The sequence below is a fragment of the Pezoporus flaviventris genome, unplaced genomic scaffold (assembly GCF_033815535.1).
Source record: "Pezoporus flaviventris isolate CSIRO_AGI_PZ_B2104156 unplaced genomic scaffold, CSIRO_AGI_Pfla_v1 ptg000213l, whole genome shotgun sequence".
Taxonomy (NCBI): Eukaryota; Metazoa; Chordata; class Aves; order Psittaciformes; family Psittacidae; genus Pezoporus; species Pezoporus flaviventris.
In genome coordinates, this window is record NW_026892761.1 from 7549281 (window position 1) to 7565985 (window position 16705).

A 16705-nucleotide genomic window follows, 5' to 3' on the forward strand; every position below is an offset into this window, starting at 1 on the left:
CTGCCACCAAAGCTTGTTTCAGGAAAGTGAGTGCACATAGGTAGGAGCTGCAGGTCACTCAAATGGTGGCACAGACCCAGTGTGCAGGAAAAACAGAGCACTTTGAGTCTATCTGAGGACATTGGGATTTTTCCACTGCATCAGCATGAAGCAGAGGGACATGACATTCGTTGTTACGAAGACAGAGAAGGATCAAATCTCAGGAGATACTTACAGCACTCGATGGGGTTTGATGCTGCTTGCAGAGAGATGATCCTGCCATTGGACTCAGGGATGTGCACACGGAAGACAAGCCGGACGCGGGTGTTCTTCCTGCCAATGTCTGTCTCTCCCTTGCGCAGCTCAATGTCTGCATTCCTCAGCTTCAAAATCCCTGCGCAGTCAATGCTGCCAAACACACATGCTGTTTAGCTTAACACTGCTGCTCTCAAATAGTTTGGAAATAGGTGACAGTCAAGAGGATTAAGCTGGTTTGCTTTGATCCCTGGGTTAAGAGCAGCTCCAAATACTGCTCAACTTAGGATCTAGATATTGCCATTTCAGCAATTCCAGGGGAAGAAATCCCAGACATACAGTGAGTGAGGGATGCTGCTGGACCATCCCCAAGGGACCTGGGCCTGGTGGCTCAGTGGGTCCCAAGCATGTTCCAGCTGAGGGCTAGGGGTGGCCTTTACCCTGGTGACAGCAGAAGCCACTCTCCAAACATTAAACCCCCAAGTCTTGTTTCCCCTCTGTGCTAAGCAGAAGGGAAAACATGGCAAAGCTCATCCCAGCATGCTGGGACAGGGAGAGTGAACCAGAACCAGAAGTGCACACTGGGGCAGGCAATAAGCTGAGCCTGTGCTGCAGCCCTCTGTGAGCTAGAGAGCATGAAAGCCTCCACCACCAGCTCTCCAAACAGCTCAGTGTCTAGAGACTGCACAGCAGCTATTGCCTGCATGTGGGCAAATTAGTTCAGCTCCACGGGAATCACAGCAGTTGAAGCAGCTAATTGTATGTACCACCCAGGCACATCTTCCCTCAGTTTGTAATGCAAGCACTGAATTCAACTCCAAAGCAGCAACTAGACTGCTCTCTCCTTCTCTGGGACAAAGTAGGTGCTACCACTAGAGCTGGCCTCTCCTGCCCTGGCCCAGGTCACTGTGTCATCCTCCAGAGCCCAGGAATGTTGTTCCCAGCAAAGCAATAGCCTGGCAGAGCAGAAAATGGTTCTCTGCTCCCATTCACCAAGTCCCTGCAGAAAGGGAGGGTGTAGAAAGCAGAATGGGGCTGAGCAGCAATAAAGAGATTAGGATTGCTTGAACCAGCACTGCAACTTAAAGTTGGTGTAAGTGCAGGTTAACTTGTTAAGAGTCCAGCGTAACCCAGCAAACACACTTGCCACACTTAAGAGAATGTGGCAATTAATATTTAGAGAACCTAAGCTCTTCAGCTCAGCAACACTCCTCAGAGGATGCAGTGAGCACTGCTATTAAACAGGCACTGACAAACCATTTTGATATCAATTTTAAAGACAGACCATTCTTCTTCTTTTGATATGAATTAAAATCACATTTTGGGAGGCATAAACCCCAAGCTGTTTCCTACACCCACGTTGTTCCTCACCATTGTTTGTGTGCAAGGGTTTATTACTCCGGGGTTACTTGTTAGGAATGAGGTATATTTTCTGACTTTTCTGACCAAAAAAAGTTTGTGTATAAAGAAAGAATGTGCATTTTGTGATGGAACAGGGGGCTTAAAAACACAGCTGCTCTGCTAATTTTGTCAGTATCCTCTGAAGGATGGAGATACAGCTCTTCCCTCTGCAGAGCAATCACTCTCTTGCTGCCTGGCACACGTTCAAGCCTGAAGTTTCAGTCTGGTGCCCGCCTCATCCCTCTGCCTCCATAAAACTGGAGGGAGTAATACAGAAAAGATGTGCCTGTACTTGCTTTTCTGTTAACCTATTACAACGGGAGACTGCAATTTCATGGCCAGAGAAACTTGGCTGAGTTCAGAAGAGATATTTTCTATTCCTTCAAATCCAAAATGAATTGCACACCTTTCCTCCACTGCCTACTGCTCCTTGCTACTCATTGTGTCCCTGCAGCAAAAGGACTTTAGATCAGAATCTTGTTTTCCTTGGTGCCCCATTCTAACACTGAAGATGACACATGATTGCAATACAGTCAATTGGTGTTAAGAGTAAAAAATACCTGCATCGTCAGCTGATGACTGGTAACTCTGTAAGCAGCTTTTACCTAGGTGCTTGTAACTGCTGCTTATGTGCTCTTAAAAAGGATCTTACACTCGTATATCATTCCAATGCTTTGGAAAGGAGAGTACGTCCAGAGCAGGCATCATTATTCATTTAAGTGACTCCTTCCAAGGAGAAGGAACTTCAAATGACAATTTAATCCTCCTCAACCTTGTTAATAAAAAGCAATGTGCTTACGTTGCTTTCATGTTGTTTTTGGGTTCCAATGGGATCTCTAAAACTTTGGTGTTGCCAATGATTTTTTCATAGCTGGTGGTGGTGACGGTTTTTCCCGTTATGCGATGGACTTGATAGAAAGCGTGAGGTTTAAGTATCCGTTCATCTGCTGTCCCAATGAAGATCTGAAGGCCCAAGGGTTTGCTCTCCATGTAACCGTGAAGCTGGCAAGACATTAAATAATCTATTATCACACACAGGGCTTGCAATGCCTTCATGTCAGGAAGCCAAATTATCTACAGACATATATACAGATATGGAGAAAAACATAAAGCTATCTGTAGTACAGACTCTCCTACTCTCAGAGACAAACATCCTCTTAAAAGTATTTGTTGGAGTCCACAATACATAGGGAAGCGAGATAATGGAAAACATGCAATTAATAGTTATTATACTAAATATATCAAGACAAAAAAATACCAGACAAGCTCTTGATTACCAGAAATTTGTTGTCTCCAAAACAGACTGATAAATCCCCTCAAAAGACACATTTTTGAGTACACTTGTGTAATTTGCAGTGACTGATTCCTAAATGAGGTTCAAAGGATTTTTCTCTGTGGGGTGGATAAAACTGCAAAGCCATGTTGACTCCCTCCACCTGCAGCCTTGGGCAGTGATTCCTGCTTCCTGTCAGCAGGAAACACAGTAAGGACAGAAGTCTCTGGCTTGCATTTATACACATAGTACTCTCATATGCACCCTCTCCAGACCTTGTCAAAGCTAATGGAAGATGCCTATTGACACAAGGGGCTTTAAACCAGTCCCTATGTGACACTCAACTTGCAAACCCTACTTTCTGTCCAGCCTAACATTCAGTAAAATTTCTTTGCCTCAGCTCAGCTTTTGATTCCTACTTCAACTGCAGTTAAAACAAATGACATTCTTTTCCCCCTTAAACAGGAAGTATCTAGTGAATGTGCCTGTGATTTTGAGGACTGAAAAGTTAAACCATGTATAAACATTTCAGAAACTAATGATCCCTGCCACATCCCTTTCTCTGGCTTTGGCACTCACAGCCTTGCCCCAGCTCAAACCCATTTCAAACCCAGCCAGAAGGATTGTGCTTCCAACCTCCCACTTCGCTCGTATCACCAAGCTTCCCAACTCTCCCGCTTCCCATCCCCCTCATACCAGACATAAGCTGCCTGCCTTCATCTTCAAAGTTCTACTCTTCTCTTTGCCCTCTGATGTCTCATTTTCTACCCAGTTATCAACACCTATTTCAAAACTTCCTAAATCCAGCCCCAAACACCAGCATCAACTTCTCCAACACTCACAGCATTACATTTTCTGCTCATCAGCCTCTTCGCCCAGGGAGGATGCTCCCTTTTAGTACCTACATCTCCACCCTACAAATCTCCCTGTCTGCAGAATTCTTAAGAGGTATTAACAGAAAGTATGTTCTTGTTCTCCTGAAATCACTTAGATGGACTGGTCTTGATTCACTGCTCTGAGAAACTCACCCTTCCTCCAGTTGTTGGCTCACCCTCAGCCATCCTCTTGCACTGCATTAAAATACCATCTGTATAGGTAGAGATGGCATTTTTGCTGTGACTGTACAGCACAAGGAGGTCTTAGTTGACCTTAGAGAGTGGGGCCTCTAGGGTTCAAGGACATAAACATACTCTTCTGTACTAAATAACCTTTTTATAAACAGCATTTGCTGCAAGAGAAGCAAGAAACCCAGAATGCCTCCATAGACCAGGAGACGAGGAAATTTCCTCTTCTATATTAACATTCAAAATTACAAATCAAACCATTCTCACATAACCAAAAATGAAAACCAGACATTTATCTACCGCACAGCTAGTGATCTAGCTGAAAGGGAACTTTATGGTCTGAGACATGCTAAATTTGTTTTCAATTATTCTGTCCACATACAAAACCTTGATGAAGCCATACAAAACAAATAGTACTGGAAGATCAGAGAAAAGAAGATTAAGCTAATGGTATTCATGGCTAAACCAGTTTTTTTTTTTTCTTTTCACCAGTCAGCAGGAGGTATCTTTGCACAGAAGGATTAATTCCCCCCTGGAAGGGGACCACAAGCAGCATCAGTGCAATCCTGGCAACCTTCCTCCAGTATGGCAAATGTAAAGCGACACTCACTCTTCTGAGCTATCATTACTCATCTAGCACATATTTGCAAGGCATACAAAGACAGGGCCTATGCCCCAGAGACCTTACAACCCAAGGGCCTGAATTTGTAGCCTCCGCTTACATGAATAGCCCCATTGAAGTCAACAGGCCTTAAGTGAGAGTTGTGCAAGAAAGAATTACAGAATCCAGCCCGGCCGCAGCTCAGGCACCTACGATAACTCACTCGCACAGAGCTTCAGGAGATGGTGAGGAGGGAAAACAGGGTACAAGGCTTTGTGCAGACATGCCAGTTGGCTCTGGGAGCTAGCTGGAGGAGTGGAGCCGGACTGCAAGCATAAGGGTTGGTACTGGAGAAGCAGCACTGCCAAGAATGTGATGTATACGATGGCAGCCATGGGGAGATTTAAAAATGGATAGAGTGTATGGAAGATTAAAGGCAACAGAGGTCAAAATGATAGATCTACTTGGAATAGGCATGAATGCAAGAATCACCCCCTATTTTTCCATGGAGGCACATTAAGCCCAGGTCCTCTGGGAGCCATACTGAAACTCATCCTAAGCATGGTACTTTCAAAATCCAAGATTTCCTGGCCTTCAATAAAAAGCCATTGTATGAGCAAAAGCCATTTTGTCTTTACAAGGGGAGAGGGAGGAGAGAAGAGCATTTTTTAAGTACTGAGCATGTTTATTGTCACGCCTGACAGAGTAATTCTTTGTGGATCCAGCTAAGATGACAAGAGCATCCTTTGGGCTGGAGCAGTTACTACAATGACAGCAAAGCAGCTTTCACTCTACCCTCCCTCCTGGCAGAGCAAAATCCCAGAGTTCTAGGTGAGAGACTGGAATGGAGGAAAACAGATAATAAATTACAAAGGAAAATTTGCCCCCAGTGAGCACAGTCAGTAGCAGCTGTAACAGAACTGGCTACATACACAGTTTTTAATACTGGCCACCTTTAAAAGTAATTTTGAGTGGTGTTTGCTCATGTATAGAATGAGTTCCCAAGGCAAAAATACTCATGGTCTTCTAATAATACATATGTGCGTGAGTGTGTGTCTGTATAAATGTATACATACTTAATGAAGAGAAGAATTGATTGCATGTTCATATGGCAATGTTTGTTTCATCTGCTGGACAAAGGGGTATAAAACACGTAGTAAAAGGATTTCTGTTCCTCTGGAGGACCAGATTTGAAATAAATTGTTTGATCAGTGGAAGAAAGTAATATAATTATTTGGTAATTTATGGCATTATGGCAATTCTTTGGGATGACTTCATTGTCAAATCAAAATAGCTTTATAAAATGAAATACAAAGAGAAAAATATATATGAAAGTGAAAAGCATCCCCATAATAAAAGGGTGTGTCCTTATCTTGAGCTAACTGATTAAGTTTTAAAGGATATTATAGATGATCATTTGCCATAAACATTTCCATCTACCTTTCACTTGCCAAGAACTCATCAGGGTGACTTAGGAACAAAAGACAAAGATGGACAACCCACAGAAATGCTCCAGGAACTTTAAAATCAGTTTTACACCCAGCTCTGCAACCAATTTACTACATAGCTTCAGTCATGTCATGCAACCTCTCTATTTATCAGTGTTACAGTGATGCTAACCCTACTGTGCAGGGACAGAAATTAGTGTTTTGTGATATATTTTTATATAGAAAAAAATCATCATGAGCTAGAATGAAAGAACACATTAAAGGTAGGTTTCAGATCTATGCTCCCTCCTCAAAAAAGAACTATGGTACTCTCAATAAACACCTCCACTATGCTAGGCAGCTGCTTTAGTATTTAACCATAATGCCAATCTGTTCTTTGGTAGAGCAAAGAAGTAAAAGTGGCCCTTAAAGAATCCTACAGAGAAGTGAAGACTGAAAACATTTTTTAAATAACTACTTTGAAATTCTTTTTCTTTCCTTCTTTAGCAACAACCACAATGCTCTAAAGTCTCAGGTTTTCAGTCCTACTCTTCTGCTCAGCTGACAGAAGGGGGACAGCAGCTTGCCCTGCAGCTGCCTGAGGGGAGCTGCAGCAGGAGATGCAGCACAGACAAGAACAGGGGACCAGCCCCACGCCAAGGTGGTCCTTCACTCTTTTTCACTCTTCTTTCCATGAAGAAAACAAAATCATCCAGATTTCAGTTTCTAGAGAGTGAGAATCGAGAGAGATTTATGAATACAGAACTCTGGGAGGAAATATTTTTGTGTATTATAAGGTGACCTATTCACAATAAAACTCCCCCAAACTGTACACAGATCGAGCTGGAAAAAACCCAACTCCTTTGAGTCACATTTGCCACAAGGGGAAAGAGAAGCCAGACATGATGTGTACCTTTCCATACTCTATTTTGGGATTTTAAGATCCTATTTCTTTCAGTTGAAAGATTTTTCTTAAACTTTGCTTTTGCATAACTCTTACAATATTACCATAGCCAGACATGGGCTGGTCTGTGACCTGAGGAAATGCAAAGCACTTTGGCAGATAAACAAATAACATCATTCAGAAAACAAGACTTTTCTTGTTTGGTTTGCTGCTACAATTTGGTTTCTAAACAAAATGGAAATGTGTGGCATGATTAAAATCATTGGCTCTCCTCTGCATAAATAAAATTCATTCATTCTGCACTCCACCTGTGGATCAATACCAGGCAAATTTGGGAGAGGGGGCTATTGAAGTGCCATTTTCAGGAATGGCACGTGTGTAATTCTGCATGCAAAAAATTTAGCTCCTGTGTACTGGCAGCCCAGTTACCCACCTGAACACAACTCCTGTGACAGTACCAGCAATCGCAACCATCGAGACCACACATGAGGCATATGAAACAACACTTTTTTTTAACCCTGTGCTATTTCAAAACCGAGTTCTTACAAAGACCCCAGCTCAAAATGCACAAGCACTTAAAGCCAGAGTTTAAAATTCACATCTAAATCATTCCCTACCTCAGCGTTCAGATGAACCAAACCTTGCATCCACACAGCTGGCACTGCCTCTGGCTAGGAGGTTTAAAAACACAGGGCTGCACAAACAGCAAATCCCTTTGCACAAGTGAAGCCTGCAACACTGCTTAGTTATAACCAAGTGATTAATTGACAGCACAGGCAGAAAGAGAGGTTAATTCCTTAAAGATTCTATAGGTAGTCACCTACAGATACAACATATGCATATACAGAGGGAATTTAGTAAAACCTGCAGAATTTAGATCTTTGAATCTTGGACACCTTTAGTTGAATTTAAATAATATTTTATACAGAATTATATTATTGGCAAGAGAAAGGAGGCTTCACAGGAGATAACTCCTTATTCTTACATGGGGAAGCAAGGGCAGAAAGGTGCAATGATTTTTCCCCACAGGGGATGGGCAGCCAAAGTGCAGTGAGAAACCAGAAGTCTCTGTCCCCCTGTGCTCTGTCTTGCTGCAGGCATTGCTGACCTCATTCTGCAAACAGCATGAGTGCGTGGTAACACATCTCACCAGCCATAGCACCTCAGCTTCCACTGGCACTGCAAGCTTCTGCCTTTGCCTCTTCAATTGACAGGTTTCAGAAAAGCCTCTAAGAACCTGTGTAATACAGAGGCTGATTTCCTTAGAGAGAAGAAGAGAGTAATTTGGTTCCCATTCATCCCAAAAGAGCTTTGTCTGTCAGGAATTTAGTTTTTTCTCCCCTGGGAGGTATAAAGCTGCATCTTTAAAGTTGATTGCACACATCTTCCTGTCTAGACAATGCAAGCTGCTGCCAGAAGGAAAATATAAAACTGGAGAATGAATTCTCTAGTCTTGGCGATTTTATTTGCTTGAAAGTAATCAGTTCTCTTGCTTGCTTCAGCTCACTGTAACACGAGGCTTACTCCATTAACTGCTGCATATTACTTGCTATCTCCCTGTGGAAGTCACTCCAGCTTCCCCCCAGACTGGGCGTGCATGTGTGTGGCCAGCTGTGAGAACAGCGCCGGTGTGATTCAGAGGGACCATCCCGGGCCAGTACTGAAAAGTGGGAAAACAGAGCTTGACCAGCAACGTTTAATTAGAAGCAAATACAAAGCCGCGTGAGAAATCACTTCCTCCTACTGCTTCCCTTTTCCTGCTGTACACAAGGAGATAAGAAAGCACCGAACAGCTCACCAGGAGCGGCACGTGGTTGTGGCACCACTGCCCTCGCAAGGAGGCCCAGCTCATCCAACGCCCACCTTCCTCTACAAACAGCAAGAGGTTACAGAGTTGAACCCCTGTCTCAGAGCTTTTGACACCACAAACTATTGCCCTGCTCAGACTCTTCATCAGCCCCGAGGCTGTTTTCTGAGCCAAAAAGTATTTTCAGACAGCAGACAAGAGGAAGATGTGCCCCAGCTTAGAACAGTGCTGCTGTGGTGCCCCTCTACTCCCTTCCTGGTGGAAGCAGCTTTGCATCTCGGATTTGATCATTAATTCTCATTATTAATACCCTTTGATTGCAGCAATTTCAAGCATTCTGGGGGAACAGCAGTATTCCTACCAAGATGGAAAATTTCACTGTATTGTTCAGGAAGACTGGTATATCAATAGCTGTCAGTAATTAAGACAAAGACTTCATCCAGACACCATATCATGTAGCAGCTTGCCTGCCTGCTTCAGTTAGAGCTGACATTGAGCAACAAACTTGAATCTTGTCACATGTTTTTGTTCAATTTAATGTACTTGGGACATAGCAAAAGAACGCAAACCAGAAGGAAATCTCTGCCTTGGTGCTTTTTGCTCCTTACCAAAGCAGTCTAAGAAGGCCTCCAAAGATAATTCTTTGAACATCTGATTCTGCTAAATGATGAGTTTTTATTATACTCAGTTTTAAGTGTTTCTTATTTTGGTGACAATTTTGTCAAAATTCCAAGGCCTGAATCTCATTTGCTCTGCTGCTCCTTACAGCAAATGACAACCAGACTCCCAGCGCCTAACTGGGATATCTGCTTTCAGATGGGGTTAAAATGCAGGTCTCAGACTTTGATGGCAGCTCTTGGGGGTTTTGTTCCCAACAGTCCGGATACTGACCTCACATTGCAACATAAACAAGTTGTTTCCTCTCTGTGCCTCAGTTTCCCTACCCTGTGAAGAGCTGATCCTGTTTTCAAGATGCTTTGACTACCTTGGCTGAAAGTTTAAAAGAAACACTATGCATATGACTGCTGCATATGTACATATACAGGGATTCAGAGATCAAGTCTGCATAGCTGGGTGTGATGCAGCCCCAGGAGCATCATGCTATGCAACCAAGATACGCCACAAAATTTGACAGCAACCACGCTGACAATGGGCAAGACGGGACAGCAGCAAGAGCATCTTGCAGTTACTCAGTTCAGCCTGAGATGATTGATATGGCTGCACTGAACCAGATCCCCTGAGCTGAGCCCTCTGCCAGGAGTTAGTGCTGGGCATCCTGAGAGGTGGGTTTGGGTCCAGGAACCATACCCAAGCTCTGGCTATTTGACTGAATGTCAGCCAGATTTCGGAAAGATTCTAGGCCAAAAAGCATTTTAGAGAGAAAAGAAAGAAAGAAGAATCAAAAAAAGCAAGTCCCAGAAATCTCTCTCCTCCCCAATTTCTTCCTCATGTTGAAACCCGTAACACAAGGCAAGCTCAAGAGGGAGAACAACTCAGGTCTGCTGGAAGCATCGGGGTTTCAACAGTTGTTTCAGAATGAAATAGAAACCCTAGAAAATTTTCACTGAGGAGCAGCAGCAGGAGGAGTCCAGTCCCCTTCCCCTGAACAGCGATCAGCCCCATGAGCACAACACCGCCCAAGACACAGGAGACCCAAGCACAAGTCACCACTTGGCATGAGCCACTTCCAGTTCAATAGATGCTGGTCTTGAGAGAGGGAGGGAGGCACTGGCAGTTTAGCTGTGTGGTGAAGCCCATGAACAGACAGCTCAGATGTGAGTTTACAGGACACTATCTACCCTGCATGGACTTCTGTGGATATTCAAGTGCATCCTGAACAGGATGAGTTATGTCAGTGTTACTGCTGTGCTGGAAGCATCCACATTCATGGCAAACAGCCACAAATTCCAGCTTGGGTTTACTGCACAGACTCCCCCATGTACATTCCTGCAGTGACAGCATACATGAAAAAGTAGCCTAAATCTTACATATGCCTAATCCAGGCATATTTCTAATCCTTTCTAATCCAAGGAATAACCCAAGCTTTCTGCATAGCACAGGCATCACCCTCAAACCAGTTGGTAAATCCTCCTTCCCCATACCTCTGCCAAAATTACTTTTTATGAAAAGAAACATACTCTGAAATGGGCTCAAAAGTTTCAATGAGAACGTGTCACTCACCTCTCACCCAAAGCAGCTTGGCACATGGGAAAATGCCACAGGTACTTGGTTCACTGCCCTGCACCCTAGAGCTATCCTGCCTATTCTTCCCTTAGGGGCAAGCTGCACTCACTCAGCCATAATATCTGGGTGACAGCATCCCTTTCACTGAGGGATGCAGACCCAGTTTAAAGACTTCAAGCAAGAGAGGGCACAACTTATCTCTGGTTAAATTCTCCCAGTAACTAATTATCTGCACTGTTACCCAGCAGTTCTCTTCTCACCTTAGTTGCACAGCACAAGCTGGCTCCATCATGCAAGTCCAGGACAGCCTGCCCATGGAAATGCAAACACACAGGGCTTCATCCCTTGGACTTCCCCTTTGCTGAAGGTGGGCAGAAAAGGACCAGTTCAACTCCCTTGATGTTGATGTACCAACAGTAAATCTTCCTGGGCAGGCTGGTTTGAATTGCAGCAGAAGCACATCTCCAGCCCAGCCCAACTTGTGAGAGTGTGAATCACAGTATCAAGCTGTGATTTGGTTTTGAGTTTCCATCAAAGGTTCTGGTTTCACTAACACACAAAGGAATTAGTTGAATGTTGGAAGTCACATACAGTTAGAAATCAGGGCCCCATGGGAAGCCTAGGCTAGAAAACAATGTCTCTTTTGAATTCAAAACCACAAGAAAACACACATGGCAAAATTCAAATATAAAAGGAAAGTAGAACATACGCCTGTTATTGTAAAGCAGCTCCTGTGTGCTCCATTGACAACTCTATTATTGCAGCTTCTTTTTAATAAAAAAGAAAAGAAATAAAACGAAGGCAGTGGAAGTCACCACAATTTTAAAAGCTAAAACCAATGGAAACGGTTGGGGCAGCTGTGCTGGACAGGAGCCCCCCTCCATACACCTCTCCTATTTCAAAGAGAAGCGAGCAGGAGACTAGCACACACAGGCACGTGATGGGTTGGGGTACCCTGTGCCCTCCGCTGTCCTCCACTTGAGCACCAGTTTTTGTAGACCTGGTCTATGGTTGGATGTTGTACTCAGTTAAACAGCTGGGTAATGTATTTAATTTTTACCACTACAATGAAGCCAGTAAAGGAGATTTAATTCTGGCAGTAGGATGATAGCTCATAGAAGAATTACCTCCTCCCCTTTCCTTCTGAAAATGGGAGGACATCCTTTTCCCTGTTCACTGCTGCCAGTGGAAGGCCAGCTGTGCCCGGTTTGCCCATTACTGCCATGCTGAAGGTTACTGTTCCTGAACCTCTGTTAGAGGAACTGTCAACAGCTTTTGACGCTGTGTGTGCAAAGAATAGAAGAGACTGAAGACCACAGTGATGTCCATGACATCTGCATTGGCAGCGCTTTTCTTGACTAAATACAACTCCCAGGTGATTTTAAGATAGCAGCAACAGGCAGGGACTGAAGTCTCAGTCCACTTGTGATATCTCCTCCTGCTGCAGAGTGAAAATGTGGAAGGAGGAGTCCCCAGTGCTCTGACTTGAAGGAAACAATCACTCTCTCTCCCAGCCCTGTTACTCAGTTTAGCCCACCACATCTGACTAAACAAAGACCCCAGAACGCAGCAGCTGCTGAAGCAGGTCACAGGAATGCTTCCTGGAGAAGTCCCCAAGCCACTGAGCTGTCACCTAAAGGCAGGAGGCAGTGGCTCCACCAGCCACCAAGACCTGAATAATATCCCAGACACGGACTCAACTGGCTCAGTTCAGGGCTGCCCGAGCACCTGAACCTCCACCTGCAAGAAGGTGCAACTTTTCTGGCTGAGGAGTGGGTTTTTCCCCACCCCAAGTCAGGGACCACTGATGCAGGATGTCCTCTGGGCAAAGTGCTGCCTTGGAAAACGGGGTCTCCAGTGACCAACATCCTCAGCTGCTTTCGAACACTGCAGCCTCAGGTGTACTGAATGGATTTGATTATCTGACACAAGCAGTGAGGGAAAAAAAGCAGGTTTGTTGATGTAGAATAGAGTTGATGATGTGGTTAAAGTGAGAGAAACAAAGTGAGAGATGCAAATGGGCTACTGATTACTTATGTGCTGGTTTTCATTCAGAAGTATTTGAGCCCTTTGTAAAGATAAGTTAGGAAATCGATGCATCAGGAAAAAGACTTGCTAAGACAGCAATAAAAAAAATGCCAGTTAGGCACAGTCCTTTGAGAATATGCCTAGAAATTACTGTGCTGAAGAGCTGTGTAAAACAGCAGCTTCCCCAAGGATTCCCCAAGGTGAGGCCAAAACCTAGATGCTTGGGGGAAAAAAACAGAAATAAGAAAAACAAAGAGTAAAAAAGCATATATTTACCCTTTGACCCTGAGACTTGGCTGAGTTCTCATAAACAGAGTTTTAACAAGTATACCTCAGCCTCTTTACAGCCCGTGACAGATGCACATCTGAAACTGATGCCCTGTGTCACTGCTCTCAATTACATGAGGTGAAGGCAGCAGTAAATTACACTTTCATCTCACACTGATCACCTCTAAGGACCCCTGATGACTTCAGAATGTGGGAAGACTGTGATGTGAAATGGGCTTGCCTCATTTATACCCATGGGCTGCAACATAAGTAAAAGCAACCACTTCTAATAAACTGAATACAGATCAACTAGCCAGAGTACAGCTGGACAATCATTTCCATAGATCAACTGCTCATCTTCCCTAAAAGCTTTTCCTTCCCCCTCCACTCTCCTAGAAGGAAGGACAAGAGCTCTGCTTAGAACTCCCTGAAACACCACACAACTGGGCAAAGAATGTGGCTTCATGCAAAGCAGTAGGTCAAAACCAGAACCGCTAGGTTTAATGATTATCTTCAAAATAGTGTTTTTATGGCTTTTAAGGTACCACAGATTCTGCTTGACCACGGGGTGAAGCTCATCTAGACCCAACCTTTGCTACTGAAGGTCTTTCCTTCTCATCACTGCCTTAAAGACAGGAGAACCTTTGATGAAGAACTGAAAAATCTGTCTCCCCTTGCAGCAGAGGTTCTTATCACCACATTTTCCTGTGGGCAGTAGGTGAGAGACATTGAGTGTTACTCAAGTGCTACCACATCCCCTGTTTCCCCTGGACAACAGGATACTGAGCAATGCCAACAACCCCAACATTTTACTTTCCTTTTAAGAGGTAGGAGCTCCTAGAAGGATAATTGAAAATAATGCTGGGAGAGATCTCAAGGAACCATCTAGTTCATCTCTCCTGTCCCAAACAGAATTCAAATATATCAATTCCTTCCTAGCAGCTGTTTGCTTAAAAGCATGCAAAGATGGAGATTTTTACTCCTCTTGGCAGGGCATGCTGCCGCAGGGTGAACTTGAGCAAAGGAAGATTTGTATTTGGATTGCCACCTGTATTCCAATCACATCCGTAAGCTCTTCTCATAGGAGCAGTCACTGCCTTTCCTAATGAACAGTCTCTCTCAGAAACTTGACTGGAGCAGTTGGGTACAAATAAGCAGCTGTCCCTCAACTCTGATGAAAAAGAGCTGGAATCCAATCATGCCTACCCTTCCTCTGTGGTCTCAATGACCAGATGGACCTGCAAGGTGGTAGGTGCATACAAACTTTGTCCTTGCTATGCAGCATTTCCTTGCTGTTCTCAATGACTTAACATCTCAGGGATACTCACAGTGGTATTCAACTTGCATCCCTAAAATAGAAGCTTGAGTTTCTCTATAGTCAACAGCAAGCTGGTTTCCTCTGCAGAGTGACTCAGAACACCTAAACTGGGAGCCTAAGCTTCTCCATGTGACTCTAGATGGTTTATGATTTAGATGGCGTGCAGCACTCCTCTCTTCCTCCCCCAGGCAAACAAAGTAAATGCCCTCTGGTGTGTGTCCCATCTAGTCAGAGGTTTTGATTAACCAGACTCTTCTCCTATCATACTTGGAGTGCACAACTGGTGCAGGGTCTCCAGCACAAACTCTCGGGGCTAGACACGTGAAGATGAGGAAGCAGCATCAGAAAGATAAACCACAAGATAAGGCCTGGAGGATATGAGATCTGCTGGTCTTTAGCTTCAGAGCACCCAAAAGAAGAAACTTGCATGCAAAATGCAGTTTACAAAAAGTAAGTAGTGCGGGCCAACACTGCACAGCAACAACTAGCCAGCATCTCTTCCTCCAGAAGCTTCAGCTGGGTAACTACTCATATAGAGGGTTAAGTTGGTTGGTTTTTTTACAAGATTCTATTTTAGAAAAGGTAATCAAAATAGTGGAAAAGCAGCATATCGAAAATGGGTGTAAAACGTGTGGGACATGATTGGGACATTCAGCCTCAGTTTAAATCCCATCAGGCTTCTCCCACTCAGGGCAAGCTTGGCTTCTCAATATTTAACTCCAAACGTCTAAGAGATAGCACTGGATTCAAGAAAGTTAACAAAAGTTGAAATTTCTTGGGGGGAAAGAAGGGGAAAAAAAAAAAAAAGAAAAGAAAACTTAAAGCCAAATGACTTATGACATGAAAGCTTTGGATTTTACAAGCCTTCCCAAGTTTCAGATGTCATAAACCATACAGGTGCAACTATCTCATTTTTCGGCAGCCATATGAACCTTGTTAAAGTGAATACAAATCCAATGAATACTTCCAGGTTTATAATAAGCCTTCATAAAGAAACTATCCATATTCTCCCCAGATGCAGGCACAGCTGTGCAGAGACACATCTGCTTGGGAAACTAACGTGGATTATTGAATTTATAGTTTAAGATCCTTAGCTTGATGGCAAATTATGACAAAGCTAGGGATATCAGTTCCTGTCCCCAACAGAAAATATAAATCCTGCTTTGATTGATATTGATTACAGGAAGGAAACAAAGCACTTATATTTCCTCATGTCACGAGAAACTCCTCTAGTGCAATAAACATCCGGTTGATAGGAGTATCTTGGGAAGGTAAATGATACTATACTTGTAAGCAAACTGAGAAAAGAACAAGTGCTGATTAGCCATGCAGTTCATACATCCATGTAGTGCCAAACACACCACAGCAGACTATGAGTTTGTCAGATTCATAAACCAAAGAGATTGCATATATTAAAGTTTGTATGTCAAATGTGATTGCTGTTTATTATAATCCTGCACCCTTTACTCAAATATCCAGTCCATACGTGTAAGTCCAGCTCAACCAAAGTAAACAAATTCATTAATTTAACGGTTTATGGCTTGATTTTTGTAAGGGAGTGAGGCTGCAGGGGACTATCTAACATATGTTTGAAGTTAAGCACAAATCAACCCAGTGAAATTAGTGGTATTTATCACCTGCTTAAAATCAAGCATAAACTTTAACATTTCCCTGGTTCATGCTTGCTTTAGCCAGTCCTGAGTGTGACAGAAACATCTGTAGGATGCACCCTAACTTTGCTTAGTGAAAGCTGTAGCTGATCTGTACAGCTGCCATGCATCATTACCAGCAGTATCACGCTGACACCTTTCAACCCCGACCAAAAGCCTAACTTTCCTTCCTGAATGGCACCGGCTGAAATGAGGAGGAAATGAGTGAAAAGACTGATGTGGCCCCACGTGGCCACAGTGCAGCTACTCAGACATTATTTTACGCTACCCTCTGAAAGGGGAAGGAAAATTCACCCTCCACAACAGAATAAGTGTTTAGCTCATCCACCCCTCAGCTCAGCAAAGGGCCAAAGTTTGTTACCTCCGTCACTGTGAGCTTGGGTTATGTTCACTGGTTTCAGTAGGATGACTTCCCTTCTCACCAGCATAGCTAGGACCAGAATTGGACCCTTTAGAGCAATATAAATAATACTTCAAAAGAGATGAAAAATTCTGTTTCTGTCGTGACATCAGCCCAAATCACAAGA

At 43.7% G+C, this 16705-nt stretch overlaps 1 protein-coding gene across 6 annotated transcripts in view; it reads right to left on the reverse strand.

Annotated features, from left to right (window-relative positions):
- The window catches only part of NFATC2 (nuclear factor of activated T cells 2), an 85419-nt gene that overhangs the window by 55991 nt on the left and 12723 nt on the right, over positions 1-16705 (reverse strand). For all 6 annotated transcript variants that reach the window (XM_061442093.1, XM_061442094.1, XM_061442092.1 and 3 more), the window contains exons 4-5: positions 2435-2637; positions 215-387 (exon numbers count right to left, since the gene is read on the reverse strand). In XM_061442093.1, coding sequence (XP_061298077.1) covers positions 215-387; positions 2435-2637 — 376 coding nt within the window. The remainder of the gene's footprint in view (positions 1-214; positions 388-2434; positions 2638-16705) is intronic.